The 16308-nt window shown below is 45.8% G+C and overlaps 1 protein-coding gene across 2 annotated transcripts in view; it reads right to left on the minus strand.

Annotated features, from left to right (window-relative positions):
- LOC147632165 (uncharacterized) overlaps positions 1-16308 on the minus strand; it is a 64126-nt gene that overhangs the window by 17658 nt on the left and 30160 nt on the right. For both annotated transcript variants that reach the window (XM_086808797.1, XM_086808798.1), the window contains exons 3-6: positions 13680-15796; positions 12512-13537; positions 12333-12414; positions 9483-9533 (exon numbers count right to left, since the gene is read on the minus strand). In XM_086808797.1, coding sequence (XP_086664923.1) covers positions 9483-9533; positions 12333-12414; positions 12512-13537; positions 13680-15796 — 3276 coding nt within the window. The remainder of the gene's footprint in view (positions 1-9482; positions 9534-12332; positions 12415-12511; positions 13538-13679; positions 15797-16308) is intronic.

Here is a 16308-nt window from a genome sequence, read left to right on the forward strand (position 1 = left end):
TTCTTTTGAACCAAGAGAACGGGTGAACAATATGGGGAAGAGCTTGGCTGAACCAAACCCTTCTCAAGAAGCTCATTCACTTGCTTCATGATCTCCTCTTTTTGGGATGCACTTACACGATAGGCTGGCCTATTAGGTGGTGAGCTACCCGGCACAAGATCAATGCGATGATCTTCCGGTCGTACAGGTGGTAACTCATCAGCAAAACAATCATTGTGCTCTTGCAAAAATTTCAGCCTATCATTACAAAGAGTGTTTACATGTACATTAGTTTTCTCAATAGGATCTCGTACAAAAATCAAGTACGCAAAAATACTCTTTTTCATTACTTTCTTAATTTGTACATGAGATACAAGGGGAATGGTATCACCCTCTTCACCAGCATCAATTACATGTTCTCGGCCTTTATGCATGAAGGTGATCCTGTTAGTCTTGTAAGCCTTGCACGGATCAATACGTGTATGCCAAGGCTTTCCAAGCAATACATCACAACCATTCAAAGGCGCCACAAGAAAATCCTCATGATCCACATAGCCTTGAATGTGTATGCGCAACTTGCCAAAAATAGGCATGACCTGCACTTCTCTACCAACAAAGGCAGCCCCTGCTTCAATTTGAGGACCCATGTCCTCCACTTCAATACCCAAAGCAGCTGCCATCTGAGTGGATATGAAATTCTCCGATGCACAATCATCAAACATGAACAAAGCGGGTTGATCTTTGAGCTGTCCCCAAGCTTTACATACAACCCTATCTTTGCTATCATGTGAAGTGTTGCCCTGCACATCCGGAACCATATGCACATTAGGCTTCGGTACATTAGCATTTTCAGCTTTGTTCTTCTTATTTGGGCATGCTCTTGCCATGTGCTCAGTGCTGCCACAAGTAAAGCATTTGCCTTCATGCATATATTGCTCCTTCTTCTCAGCACTAAGATCAAAGTTTGCCGGCTTATAAGGGCGCTTGTTAGCAAACTTATTTTCAGCTTTTGGACCTGATTTGGCTTGGTTTTGGTCCCTTTTAGGTGGCTGTCCATCATTTTGCAGGTTTTGGACAGCCCTCTCTTTGCCTTGAAATGAGGGTTTAGCCTTATTGGATCGACTCAATTTGAGTTCCAGTTGCTCGGTGGCGGTGGCGGCTGCGATTAATTGGTGTAAGGTATGACCAGGATACATTTGTAATCCCGCTTTGTACACGGGTTGCAATCCCGATTGAAACCTTCTCTTCCTTTCCGCCTCGGTGACATGCATAAATGGAGACACCTCCAAGAGCACTTTCCAAAACTTTTGTACATATGCATTTACCGATTCCCCCTCATTTTGCTTTACCCAATCCCACTTCATTGTTATCTCATTCAATGCATTGGGAGGCAAGAATTGAGCATAAAACCTCTCCTTGAACTCTTCCCATGATCTAACGGGATTCGGTGAGAGCTTCTCCGTGAGCCACCAATGGGCAGCAGTGCCTTTCATGAACATGCTTACATGCCGGATCATGGATTTCTGAGTGAAATCCTCATCACTGAAAGCAATATCAAACTGGGCAATAAAAGCAAGTGCCTTTGATGCATCATATTCTCCATGATATGTGTCAAACTTCACAGATTTGTCTCCGGCTTTGAAGTCACGAGACTTTGATGCATGTGTGTGCATCTCAACATGTTTTCCCCCATGTTTGTCCATTGGGACAGTCCCTGTAATTGGCATCATTTTTGGACCAAAAGGTGATGCATAAGGCATAGATACATGTGCCCTGTAAGCATGAGGCATGGCTGGCCCCTCAACATGCATTGATACATTTTCAGCCATAGCTTCTCCCTCACGAGCACACTCGAAGGCATGAGTGGCATGAGAGATACGCGGAATACCTGCACCAACAGAAAATTGCAGCCCATGTTGCATGTGTTGTGCATGTACATTTTCAGCCGGCAATGGCATTTGACATACATTTTGACCACTGCCATAAACATTGTATCCTTCACGGGCTACATGAGATATTCCTGCATGGCGTGAAGTCACTGATTGTTCCTCTCCCATAGCACGGAGATTCATCCTCTTAGACATAACTTCTTGTTCGGGCACTTGTGGGGATTCCAAGACATGTGGGATGGTTGCCTTTTCTGCATAGGCATCCTCGGTACGAGCCAAGTATGCACGTGCTGCATCCCTCGGTTGCATGTGCAACTCTTGAGCAATCATTGCCATTGCATGATCCATATAAGATTCAGCTTTCTTGGCCTTCAAACGATCATGTACCAATGGATCCTCGCGGCGATAGAGATTCAATTCTTCTTGTTGTGCATGGAGAAGAGCCTGCATACGAGTAAGTTCAGCTCTCAAGACTATAGACTCTTCTTCTTGCATCTTCTCTTTGCCACGAGACGGCTGTCCCACATATTCATGTTCCCTATTGTGCACCACATGAGTTTGCTCATCCTGTAAAGCATTGGAGGTATGCATTTCATTGTCCCTGCCACTGGTATTAGCATCTCCAACATTCATTGTATGGCTGTCCATAATGTTCTAAGTGTAGAGATAGCTAGTGTTCACGGTGATCGTCTCTCACGATAGAAGTGAAAGAGAACCGTATGCTCTGATACCAATGTAACTTGGTTGAACACAATGCTAATCAATACACTTAAATACACTAAGATTTGAAGGACACTTGCTCAAATACAAGAAGTAAATTGCTGAATTGACAAGAGGCACACAATGAGCCGGAACGGCCGACCCCTCCCTTGAGTAAATTGTATTACTATTGGAGAAATTCAATACATAGCTTCACGGGCATCCATTGCCAAATCCTCCATGCCAATGCATATGAAATTCAGCATTTAGAAAACAATGGTATGTCGATGTAGATCACCAAGGAGCTGCCTTGATGCCCGGCCCGACTTCAGTGCCCATATTCTCTACCATTGGCTCTATGTTCTACCAAGCAAGGTAGCAACATCTTCAAGAGCACATAGGACAAGAGAAATACTACACAGGGCGGCTAAACAAGGAGTCCTGCCCTTCTACTGAGTAAGTAATGACAACACATTGTCCAATTAGCTTACCAGTCTTCATAGAAGTTGTTGCAAGCGGAAGCCTTCGCGTTGGAAGCTTTAGAAGTGTTGATATCTTCGATTTGCCGCAATCCTTCGCGACAAAAGTCTTCAAGAGGATGAAGGGAACCTTGGGAAAGCTTCCCCTATGGTTCAACTTGAGAAAGGAAGGCTGAAATTAGGGTTTTCAGCAAAAAGACCAGAAATTACAGCAAAAATGAGAGCTGTTTTGCTGAATTTCAGTCATTGGGAGTGAGTAGGAGAGTGATTAGCACTTGGAAACACTCTTGGAAGCTTGGAAAACACCCTAGCAAGTTGGGTATGGCTATGGAGAGCTTGGAAATGGAGAGAAATGGTGGAAAAACAGAGTTTTCAGCCTCCAAAAATCCTCATGAAGAGAAAACACGAATTTCTCTTAATAAGTAAGTGAATTGGGGTCCAATCAGGTGAAGGGACATGGGGAGATGCCCATTTATGAGTAAAAGGGGAGGATCAGGTCCTGGACATTGAGTCTTGTCCGCCTCGGGACTTCAGTGAGTGTGAACTTGGAAGAGGTCATAATTTATAAGTGACTTTTGGGCGCCCAAACTTTAATGAAATGGGAACGCACTCACTTATAAATATTGGCTAAGTCCTAAGAGCTATTTGAGCCTAGATCGGGAAATACTTACCACCTGTTCACATGCCACACAACCATGTCAGCAGACAGTTTCACACGCACGGTTCACGGGCGGGCGTCCCCTTACCCGGAACTACACATAGGTCATGCAGGCATGAAAACAGCATGCAATTTCATTTGCAGGCAAGCACATAAAGATGCTATGCAATGCAGCATTGGCATGAGCAATTTCCGTTCATGAAACCATATAAGACCAGGCGTTTCCAGGCAAGTATACGCAATACCAGACCCAGTGGAAAGCCAATCCTCCAGGCGTTTCCGGGCATGTACACAAAGGCACAAGTCCCAGCGGAAAGCCAAGTCCTCCAGGCGTTTCCGGGCATGTACACAAAGGCACAAGTCCCAGCAGAAAGCCAAGTCCTCCAGATATTCCGGGCATGATAACATCAAGTCCCAGCGGAATATCATATCCAACTATACAGCATGACACGTGTCAATCACCTGCATAGGCATATTCCATAAGCAGGACACCAATCCAATATGTACATAGTGTGAAAGCAAGAGTGAACCATTTGGGTGGCCAAATGGTGACACTCTTCCCCCCCCCTTCAGTACAGTTTGGACTCCCCTTTTCTCCAGCTATCTCACGAGGATACCAACCGGGTTATCCGGTTAGATCTTCTCAACCTCTACACATATTGCACATGGATCACACCTCCGGAGCTCCCCACGAAATCTCGTACGGAGACCCAAAGAGGAGAGGATCTGCCGACTATGCCACACAGAGGTTGAGAAGGAGGAGCATTACATATGCCACTGCCCAGTATACTATGAGATCCGCGGGAGGTTTCACTGTCTATTTCATGAGAGATTCAATCCACTCTCCAAGATCATTGACTTCCACGACCAGCGTTGCCTGGGCCTCTTCCTGCTTGAGCTCTGCAGACGCAGGGACACCTCCTTGAGAAAGCCTCGGCCCCAACCACCCCGCCCCCTCCCTCGCCAACCAACCATCACCAGTTTCTTTCAGACCCAGGAGGTGGAGGACACCGACATAGTGGATCTTGTGGACCCTCCACGAGCTGCTCTCGACCTACCTCGCCCAAGAGGAGTTACCTCGGACCGAGCCTCTACGTGCCCGACGCCCTCGACCCCATAGTTACCGCGGAACGAGAACGTTCCGGGAACGTCGGATGCTAGAACGGGAGCGGGAACGGATCGGGAACGTCGCGGAACGCCACGTCATATGACATGTCAGCAGATGACACAAAAAAATGTAACTTTTTGTATGCAGATAGCCAAATATGCTTCATAATATTTGCTCCCCCAAGACATGAACATACATTTCTGCAAGCAAAAAAAAAACAAAAAACAAAAAAAAACAAAAAAAAAATTCCCGGAACGTTTCGAGACGTTCTGGGAACGTGCCTTCGGCGTTCCGGCGTTCCAGGAAGACGGAACGACGTTCCGTGGTAACTATGCTCGACCCCCCCGTCGGCCGCAATCACCTCATCAGCTCCAGATCCAGGACATGCTCCAACGCCATCAAGCTACCTTTCCACGTGACATAGCTGAGGGAGACCTCTCGGCCATACTCATCAGCCCCATGCTTGATATTTTGGAGAGTGGTATACCATCTACTCGTTTCTATGTTCTTAGTATTCCATGATGATTTTCCATGGACAGTTTTGTATCACCCCTAGCTATGTTTATGTTTTCTTTCTGTTTTATTTTCCATTATTTGATGAGATATGACATGGACATTATTGTATCACTTTGGTCTCATAGGCCCATTGGGTCTTTAGTAGACACTTAATATCTCTCTCTCTCTCTCTCTCTCTCTCTCTCTCTCTCTCTCTCTATGATGTGAGGATTTGCGAACCCTCGGGCGTCTCGATCTGCCCAACTGGATAGCTCTCTCAACTAGAGTCGATGGAGTTATGTGGTGGATCGGGATCATGCACGCCATCACCTTCATCATCGAGTTGGAATGTTGCTCCATCCATGACGCCAACACCCTCCATCTCCACGGCCTCTCAACCCTTGCGTGGCCCACGGCGACAATCTACACTTGGGGAGAATTGGAACCCCAAGTTGACGGAGGAGGTGGATATGGCGGTGGCCTGCTTCTTCTTCTTCCACGACCACATTGCCTTTCAAGCGGCTAGGTAAGTGCAATCGATCATTGCCAGTTCATCATTCATGTTTTCATCATCCTAGTCCCCTTCTCATTAGTAAATTGCTTCCTTGAATAGGTCGGAATACTTCAAGGTCATGGTTAAGAAGATTGGGGAGTATGGCTCAACCTATACGCCCCCTCATCCGAGAGCTTACGCACTACATTGCTCGAGAAGGAGAAGCGCATTGTAGAGCAAGCGGCCGACAACACAACGCGGCAGTGGGAGAGGAACGGAGGCTCCCTCATTGTGGATGGATGAAGTGACACCAGCAAGAGAAGTATTCATGGCGTGGTTGCATATTCCCATGGAGAGATGTACTTCATCTCATCTCATGATGCATCCGGCACCGGGAAGAGCGCGGATGTGCTTGCGACAGAGTGAACTACCACCATGGAGATCATTGGCCCCGAGCATGTAGTGGGCTTTGTTGCGGATGGGGAGCCTTCCAATAGGGCGGCGGGAGCTATCCTCCAAGCTATGTATGGACCATAGTAACACAAAAACCCGTTTTGCCCTCTCGAAACAGCACAAAACGTTTCGAAACAAAACGAAACCTGTCCATCGAAACGGTATTTCGTCCAAATGTAAAGTGAGGTTTTAAAAAAAGGACGAAAGGTTTTTTTTTTTTGCAAATGCGATTTTTGCCGTCGTTTCCGTTCTTGTTTGCTGCCCATTTGCCACTTCACGCATTCGACGCTTCTTCTCGACCGCAACCTATTGCTCCGCCTCTTCTCCTCGTCCACTCCTCCTTTTCGCTCCTTCACTTCTTCTCCTCCACGCCTCCTCTTCCTCTTCCCTTTTTCTCTTTCTCTTCTACTCCACGGTCCACCCCTCCTCTTTCCTCCTCCTCTTTCTCTCCTTTTCTTGTCTTCCAAGTTTCTCTCTTTTTCTTCTCACCTCCTTCCCTTCTCTTCTCACCTTCCTCTTCCCTTCCAACTTGTTTCTTTCCTCCACTCTTCCTCTCCTTTTCTTGCCCAAATTTTGAAAATACCAAAAAACCTACTCCCAAAATCATGAATTTCATACCCACTAGTCCCAAAAAATGTATCTTCATCTTTTTGTTGGCTATGTTATAAATTTGGTATGTGTATATAAGAAGTGTCATTTCGAAACCTTTGCGTTTCGTCCAAAACAGACGAAACGAAACGAAACAACGAAACAAGTGAAACATTTCATGTTACTATGGTATGGACATGTCATGGTGTCCTTTTGTATGGTTCATTGCCTAAACAACCTCCTCAAGGACATAGGGGCATTGCCATGGATCAGCCCACTCATTGAGGAGGCCAACACCATGGTCTCCTTTGTCCTCAACCACCAAAGATTTCCGCATGAGTTCAACAAGAGGTCCTCTCTCTCTCTCCTCAAATATTCCGACACCCGGTTTGCCTACAACTTCCTTATGTTGGGCCGGTTGAAGGATTGTAGCGGTGCTTTGAGAGGGCTTTTCCTTAGCGACGAGTTTGTCGACATGCAAGAGTCCCATACAAACACTCGCCAAGAATGTAGGTTACGGGCAGATGATGCCTCTTGGTGGAAGCGTGTGAAGACCACGGATGCTATGGTGAGGCCCATAGTCCACCTATTGAGGATTGTAGACGCTATGCAACCATGCATAGACAAGGTCTACGAGGCCATGGATCGCATGATAGAGAAGTTGAAAGACTTCGTGCCTAACGAAGACAAATACGAGGAGTCCATGCCTTGTGTCTAGGAAGGTGGAATTCCTACTACTCTCCATTGCATGCAGCAGCTTATGTGGTGGACCTAGAATTCCAAGGCAACAAGCAAGAGAGCGACCGGGAGGTGAGCGCTAGATGGAGGATCATCTTGGACCGTCTTGTGCCTAAAGCATCGATTAGGCGCAAGATCAAGGACCAGCTTTCCATGTACACGTCATTTCATGGCTCCTATGGCTGTCATGATGCACAGATCGACCGCTCCAAAGTTGGTGCTGCTCTATGGTGGGAGGACTTTGGTTCGGATGGACCGGAGCTACAGCAACTGGCCATCCGCATACTTAGCCAGGCCGTCAGCTCCTCTTGCTTGGAGCAACTTTGGAGCACCTAAAACCACATTGCCTCTAGAAAGAGGAACCAACTCGAGGTAGAGCGTACCAATGACCTTGTCTTCGTCAGCGCGCGAACTTGCGAATGCTTTGTAAGAGCGTGACCAAGAAGGCAGATCCCTTCACCGAGTGGGAGATGAGTCAATAAGAAGAGCAACAAGAGGATAAGGTGCAGCAGCAGCATGCCAGTGAGGATGAGCTTGATGCTCCTCTGACACAAGCTACCCATGACCATGAGCCGAGCACTTCACGTGGATGATCATTCGTGGATCATGATTCATGGACCTTACTACTTAGCTCTAGCCTCTAGCCTCTAGGCTTTAGCACTTTTTGTCATTAACTCATTTGAGTCCTTCCATGTATTATGCCTCAAGGCTTAGTCTTGACTCTTGAGTCATGACTCATTTTGTATCTACTTAATTATTAAAACAATCAACCATCAACACCTTCACTCTTTGATCGGCGTATTTTGTTAATATGACTCAAAAGCTTATCATTTTAGTGTAAATTTGTGCTCATTTTGATGTACTTCCAAAGTAGAATAAGTGTAGAGTAGAAAAACTTTTAAAAAAAGTATTTTTTGAGTGTCCTTCCCTACCCCGTCCCCGTTCCCTACTTATGACCGTCCCCCGTCCCGTCCCGTCCTCGTCCCCCGTTACCGTCTCCCGTCCCTTGTGACTATGGTTCGCACACACTGATGTCCCGAGGTGGACAAAACCCAATGCCCACCGCCCAAACCTTATCCCCTTTGTACAAAGGGAGCAACCAGCCATGTGTCCGCTCTAGCTTGCACCACAAGCCACTTGTCCTCTTTACTTGACACCTAGAGTGGACAACTCACTATCTCTCTCTTCACCATCGCCTATGTATCACGTATTACACCCCCATTATGGTACTGGTTGGAGCTAGACAAATCTGCATTGCATTCTTGTATACCCTACGCATATAGGTTGCATACTGAACCTCTTGCAGTAGTGCTCCATCCATCACACCCCCCCACTAGCTCAGTACTTTCATAGTTTATTTCACGTTCATTTTGTCCTTTTTTTTCCGGACATCCAGAAGACATTGACAGTTGTACATTGATTTGTCTCATAGGTCGAGTTCGGCCTTTAGTAGACGTTAATACAGCTTTCTTTCTTTCTTTCTTTCTTTCTAGAAGTAGGTGCCCCCTTTATGAGGCCTCTTTGGCTGTATTTTCTGCACTTTCTCCTTCCCAACTCCATATCCAAGCTTGCTAGTGTGTTTTCCAAGCTTCCAAGAGTGTTTCCAGGTGGTGTACACTCTCTCACAAACTCCCAATGACTGAAATTCAGCAAAACAGCTCTTATTTTTAAGTGGGTAGTTAAGAACCAGTTCCGTGTACTGTGCTCTGCTCTTTACTCTCTCTCTCCCCTCTTCTATTCCCTCTTCCAAATCTGAAAACTAAGCACACCTTAATTCCAACTTAACATTAAACAATAACAATGCTTTTGGCTCCACGGTCAATTTTAAAAAAGGCTTCCAAGACAATTGTACATAAGAAAACCCTACTCTCAAAGACACAGATGCATATGTAAAGGACCGTACCCCCTGATGGTTGTTGCTTCCTGGGCACACAAACAGCCGGCAGACCTGCCTCTGCTCAAAACAACAGAAAACAGCACACAAGCATCTTGTCAGCATTAAGTAGCACTAGAAACAGTTTGGTTTTGAGAGCATTCAAGGATGTACACAAAAAAAAAACAATACAAGAAGCGGTAAAACACACATAATTTTTCAAAAACATGCAATCATTTTTTTAAAATACAAGCAGCAGTAAAACACATCTACAATTTTTCAAAAACATGCGTATCATTTGCAGTTTTGGATGCCACACACACACACATGCACATGAAGTAGCTGATCAGTAAAATGTGTTGCTTTGGATAGAAAGAATTAGTGTAAACCAGCTGGTGGCAGCAACTTGCGACAAAGACTTCAAAACAAATCTGCATGTCAGTTGAGATACTACAGATAGAAAGGCTAGCACCTCCTGCCCAACTGCAACCGTGCCATGTGGCACGTGTACCTGTCCAGGTGTACCATAGCTGAGGGGTGTCACATTCTTCCCCACTTGCATTGGGGTTGTTCTCAGGTGCATGGTGTCTACAACACCGGGAGACCACTTTGCATCCAGTGTGAAAGCTCACATTCCGCGTCATCACAAGGACCTGCGCTAACAAATAGCAAATGAGTTTGACGAATTTCCATGCACATATATATATGCACTATTGGTGTTGGTCAACCAGATTCCAGATGCCTGCTCGACCAGATGCGCACCTGACCCTGCTGGCCGACCTACTGATGGCCTGCCCGACTGCCCTCCAGGCCTGGCCGAGCTGTGCGTTTGCTGCTCTGCCACGTGGCACCGTACCTGTCCAGTTGTACCATAGGTGAGGTGTGCTACCTCTACAATTCCGGCCTCGATGTCCACACATGTGTTGACATTTATTGGGTCAATTTTTGGCTACTCAATCAATGTTCTAATCGACACAACGGTGATGGTTCAACGTTTGAAGATACGCACCACTCGTAGTCCCCACACTTACGAGATAGAGTTGGCACATGGATCTAGATTCAAGTACAACACCATGGCTCCTCAACTTTCCTTTTGCATTCACTGATATCATGAATATTTGTTTTTTGAGGTAATACCCCTATCCAGATACAACACGATCTTGGATCAGCAATGGTTATATCAATACGAACCTCTCATCAATTTTTGCAATCACACCTTATAGTATGTCAAAAATGGCATGGACATCGATCTCCAAGGCATTCGCAATCAACCCTCCACGCCGACCTTGTCCACACGTCAAGCAAAGCGGTGGGTTCGAAAGGCAAGTTGTTCTTCAACACTCTTAATGGTTTATTCTATGGAAGAGACGGTGCCTAAGCGTAATTCCAAGGTGGCATATTTGACTAACCCTTCTTTGTCCCACATTGAATCTTTTTCTTGTAGAATTACCCCCAATTTTACCTCCTCGACGACCAATGGATCATCCAATTGATCTACTTCCTCGCAAGTCGCCACTGACTCATGCTCCATACTAAGCCTCTTTTACTAAATCCTAGAAATTCAGTGCCAAGTAACAGAGCTCTTAAACAAATGTCATATTCGTCCCAATAGTGTACTAGTTTTACTTGTGAAAAAGAAAGATAAGTCAATGTGGCTTTGCATTAATTATCATGCCCTCAACAAACTCACTATCAAGAATAAATATCCTCTTCCTCGGATCGATGACTTATTTGATCAATTGCTTCATGCCACAAAGTATTTTCCAAGATCGATCTAAAGTCCAGATATCATCAAGTCCGTATTTGTGAAGGTGATGAGCATAAGACTGCCTTCCACATGAAGTATAGACATTATGAGTATTTAGTCATGCCTTTCGGGTTAACCAATGCCCCCACAATTTTTATGAGTCTCATGAATGACTTTTTTCGAACATTTCTACACAAGTTTGTGACTATTTATCTTGATGATATTATGGTACTTAGTGCTTCAATCGATGAGCACAAAAGGCATCTACATCAAGTTTTTCAAATTTTGCACTTTTGTCAATCTACAAAAAAGTTAACAAGGCCTTGTGTCTCAAACACAACACAGCTTTCCGCTCGAAGCATCTTTACTTTCAATGTTATATCTCTAATCATGTCTTATAAATTACTAATAGGCTAAGAAGTCCTCACATGGTGTGCAACAAGTCTTAAGGCAGCTGAAACAAAAGACTGATCTAAGCACAAGAACCTATAAAGGACCCAAACCAAATGATGCCTTGACTTGCGCATGCTGCAAAGTCATCAAATTATGGACCAGGCACACCAAAAATGCACCAAACCAATGCCGAAACGTATGCATGCCCAAACCACCATGGTTTCCTTATGAATCCAAAAGGCATAACTAAGCTGGCATTTTAAGATGAGACTAGACTAATGCAAGGGCTGAACATGTCTTAAAGTTGTTAATTAATGAGTCAGTGTGAACTGCCCTCAGGTAAAAGACACTCTCACCTAAAATCTATAAAAGTGGAACAGGGACTCATTAATGGGGATTCAACAGGTGCAAGCCGAGGAACCAGGACCAAAAAGAGACTCTTGCTATGCTCTCGAGTCTCAAGTACTATGCTCAAGCCTTACACCAGGAAGGTGGGCTCTGGTGGTGTGAGACGCCAAGGTTTGGCTAAGGAGCTATGCAGGAGTTGGCTCAGACTCGGGGGTGTTCCTTAGAGGAGCTATGGCTGGGAGGTAACCTGGATCAGGCAAACTTTCTCATGAAATCATTGGAACAAATGCCTCTTGGGCACATACCCTGCACTAAGAACCATACAATTCAGGGAGCAAAAATAAAGATACACTATGCTAGCAAGTTGAATACGGAAGAACAGGGGGGCATACCTGTTTTCTCATAGTGTTCTGGAACGAGTATCTGACAGATCGAAAGTCTGCTCGTTTGGTTACATCCAGTTTACTAGGCCACCTAAAATTCACAAACATATTTCGTAAGAAACAATACCACACAATGGCAATAAGAGAGATGGTACTGTGATGTACTTGAGGAAGTCACTCGTGCTTACTCTGCCGGTTCATAAAAAGCATCATACTGGCATGCGCCTGAATCTTGTTGATAAGCTAGCACTTCACAGTACTGGTAGCCACTTTTGCACAATGACCCTCGCCAATAATGCTGCTTTGAGTTGTTCGGTCCGTCACTTTTCATCAAGTCTGGTGGTGGTGGAGGGGGAGGAGAAGGTGGGAGTGGAGGAGCAGGTGGCAAATGAAATGGTGGTGGGGGAGGTGGTGAAAGGGGTGGCGGAGGTGGAGTTTCCAAGGGAGGTGGCGGCGGAGGAGATATTGGAGGCAATGGAGGATAAGGAGGGTTGAGTTGCTCAAAAGAATGGGCGATACCAACAGAATGCCTGGGAAGTATGGGGGTGACAGGAGACTGCAAGATCGGACCCGTATTACAGACCCCTGGTAGAGAGAGGTTCATCACAGGATCCATAGGAGAAGACGAGATCAAGCCTTGCACTGTCCACGAGCCTGTTGAGGATAGCCTATCTAGGTGTATCCGTGGGGGGTTCTTGTGCATGGACAAAGGAGCCAGCAAAGGAGGTTGAGGTACACCAGAGTCAAGATTCCCACCCAAGGAAGAATGGCGGTCAAGTGTTCTTGAACTACCAAGCCATACATGACTGCTTCCATGAGGAATGCTCGGGCTGTCCATTGAGGCAGTGCCCACAAACCCTGCACTGGCTCTAAAGCTACCAGTAGAAGTATACTTCCCCAATATTGACTCTGACTTCAAAACGTCATCCTTCATCTCTGTGGAGCTTTCATAATGGCTTGCAGCAGGCCTTTCAAATCTGAACTTGCTGTCGTCTCTGATGCCTCCAAAGTGAGCTTGTCCCCATCCACTCTGAAGAGCATTCTTCCCACGCATGAAACTCAGTTTCGCATCATCATGTTCGACCAAAGCAGAAGAAGAACGTAACCCTCTATCCCAATCTTGATCCTTCTCCCAAAGGGATCTGAGATCCTCATTTAGGGGTGTAACAACTGTGTGAGGATAATCACTGTGCTGAAGAGAGAAAGAAGAGTTGCTGCAAAGAATAAAACATAGATTAACACACCAGACAGAATAGTGAGCCCACACTTGATAATTTCAAATAAATACCAATCAAGAAAGTTCAATAAAAACAGTACTAATTAATTTCAGTTTTTCAAGGAAACCCCAAAGAATACCTATATTCTATTTGTGTTCCTGGATCGAGATAGTCAGCACAGTTTTGAAGGGCACTGGCAGCAGCTTCTACACAATCAAACTCCACAAACCTACAAGAGCCCCGACTACTACGAACACTGCTCATTTTGCTTACCACACCAACTCCTTTGCAAGCCAGATTAAAAATGGTTTTCAGTTCCGCGTCACAAGGAAGAGTCTGCACAGTTTGGTCTGGAAAGCCCACCCAAAGAGTGTTTGTGGGCAACCTTTCAGAATCTCTTCCGCTTCTTGATGGTGGACCTCTTGTTCGGAAGCTCAAAGGAGCACTTGTCTGAGGACTCTGCGTGCTTCTTCCAGAGCTGTTTCCTACTGAGATTGCTGACTGTGACCGTAGATTAAGCCAGCTGCTTGAACTGTTTACTGAGGAGTAGAAACCTGCAGAGCCTGGAGAGCCCACAAGAGAAGCTGCTGCCCCACTCTTCTGAGTATTTCTGTATTCCACTTGGATGTACTGACCCCCAAACCGAGCGCCATTCAGCTTGGCTTTAGCAAAAGCAGCCGCCTCTGGCGATCGGAAATCAATGATACAGCCACCATTTTGGCGGAAAAACTTCCATCCAGTCAGCTCTCCAAACTCTAGAAATGAGGAGATCAGCTCTTGCTCAGACACTAGCTGATCGACATGACCTACCCAGAGATGCCGACTGCTACCAGCAGCTTCACTCACAGACGTGCTTGAAAGTGAGCTTTTCTCAGTGTATTTTGGCTGTGCAGATAGAAACCCATTCTCCCTACGACGCTGCCTAACATGCAGCATTGCAGCTGCAGCTTCCTCCGGTGCATCAAACTCTAAAAGTAAAGCCAGGGCACTCACTAGGACACAAACAGAACGAGGACCCTTCAAGCATGCACATGCGATGTCCTTCAAGATCTCATCTTTGGCACTCAGGCTAAACACCCCCCCAATGTATACATGGGAGCTGCCGCCCACAGCCACTCCGCCGATCGCTCCTCTGCTCCCAAGCCCTACATCCAGAAACTTTATCTTCAGTGGCATCAACCATGGCATAGTACCCTGCAAAACCTCACGGGCTTTCACTGCATCATTCAAACTCTTGTACTCAACCAGCCCAAAATCCTGTCCAGGGAAAAGTGACAGCGATTCGAGGGGACCAAATTTCTCAAACTCATATCTTAAAAGGCTTTCAGTAACACCATGACCCAAGGAGCCAACCCAGAGCTGTTTTGATGCTGCAAACACGTCTAGAGCTGCGGGATCACCGTCTGAATACCATGTCACCTGGCGTTGGCTCAGAGAAGGATCTTGGATTCTGGGAGTTGAGAAACCTCTAGGTGAGGGGAGGTATCCTTGCACAGAACTATTCAAATCACTACGATATTCAGAAGTAGCTAGAGGATGGACATCAACCTTTGCATGATCCTCATAATGGGCACCTTGGCTGTAATCCTCTGTGTCCAGGTTCCTGTATGTACCCTTGAACGCTGTATATGATGTGGGTGACTCTTTTGATTTTGAGGACAATGATGAGTGGTTTAAAGAGCTCGACAATCCATGTTCAACATCATGACCCCAAATATCATTGCCAGAAGCATACTTGGGTGGCCTGGCCATCCTATGATCAACATCCTGACCCCATCCGTCCTTGCCAGAGACCGTGCCGGCATGAGTCTCCGGCATAAGATCTTTCGTAGGCTTCTCCTTCGCATCCAAACAATCAACTGCATCTTCCAGAGTGACCGCTTTTTGAGACTCTCCAACAGAAGCACCAATGACCTCATTACAGTTTGCAAGAGAGTACAGACCTTCACTACCAGGCTCAGATGCCGCCCCAGTATGTGAAATGCTTTTTTCAACCAAAGGTGAATCTTCCTCGTTTTCTACAGCTTGAGGCTCCTCTTGGGCAATCAATTCTTCAACCACACTATTTTTTCCTGGTGTTTCTGGCTCTTCTTTGTAAGACGGATCCAAATCAGAGTCTTTGAATGTACTTAATGATTGTAGAAGTACGGTGAGCAGTGGGACAGACTCTGCAAGAGCTTCAGCACCTGCTGAGTTGCAAAAATTACGGAAAGCTGAGACTAGCCATCTCTCCAAAACGGGCTTGGAGTATGCCACCTGCATAGTGACATCAAACAAATTAGAAGCTTCAGTGGAATTTAACTCACTTGGCATTCCTATCTCCCACTAGAAATTCAGCAGTTCCCTTTGCGCTAGCAGACATCCTAAGGATGTGAGATCCCTAGACAAAAGACCGCTAAATCTCCCTCTACTCGACCCCCCAAAATGGCCACACACTACTAAAAAGATGTCATGGGGCCTAAGATTGCACAGATTAAGCTTGTTTTGACTGCGCTGAAGCTCATGATCTGTTATTCACTAGATCTTTCTCTACTCCCTCAAGCTTTGGATTCACTAGATCTTCGGCACTTCCCTTTGAGCTAGCAGACATCCTAAGGATGTGAGATCCCTAAACAATAGACCAGTAGATCTCCCTCTACTTCTCCCCCACACACACCCCCCCCCCCCAAAAAAAAAAGGCCAGACACTACTAAAAAGAAAGATGTCACAAGGCATTAGATTGCATCTATTAAATTTGTTTTGACTGCATTGAAACACATGATCTGTTA

Source organism: Cibotium barometz, chromosome 14 (assembly GCF_041138505.1).
Source record: "Cibotium barometz isolate CiBa-2024 chromosome 14, ASM4113850v1, whole genome shotgun sequence".
In the NCBI taxonomy this organism is placed as follows: Eukaryota; Viridiplantae; Streptophyta; class Polypodiopsida; order Cyatheales; family Cibotiaceae; genus Cibotium; species Cibotium barometz.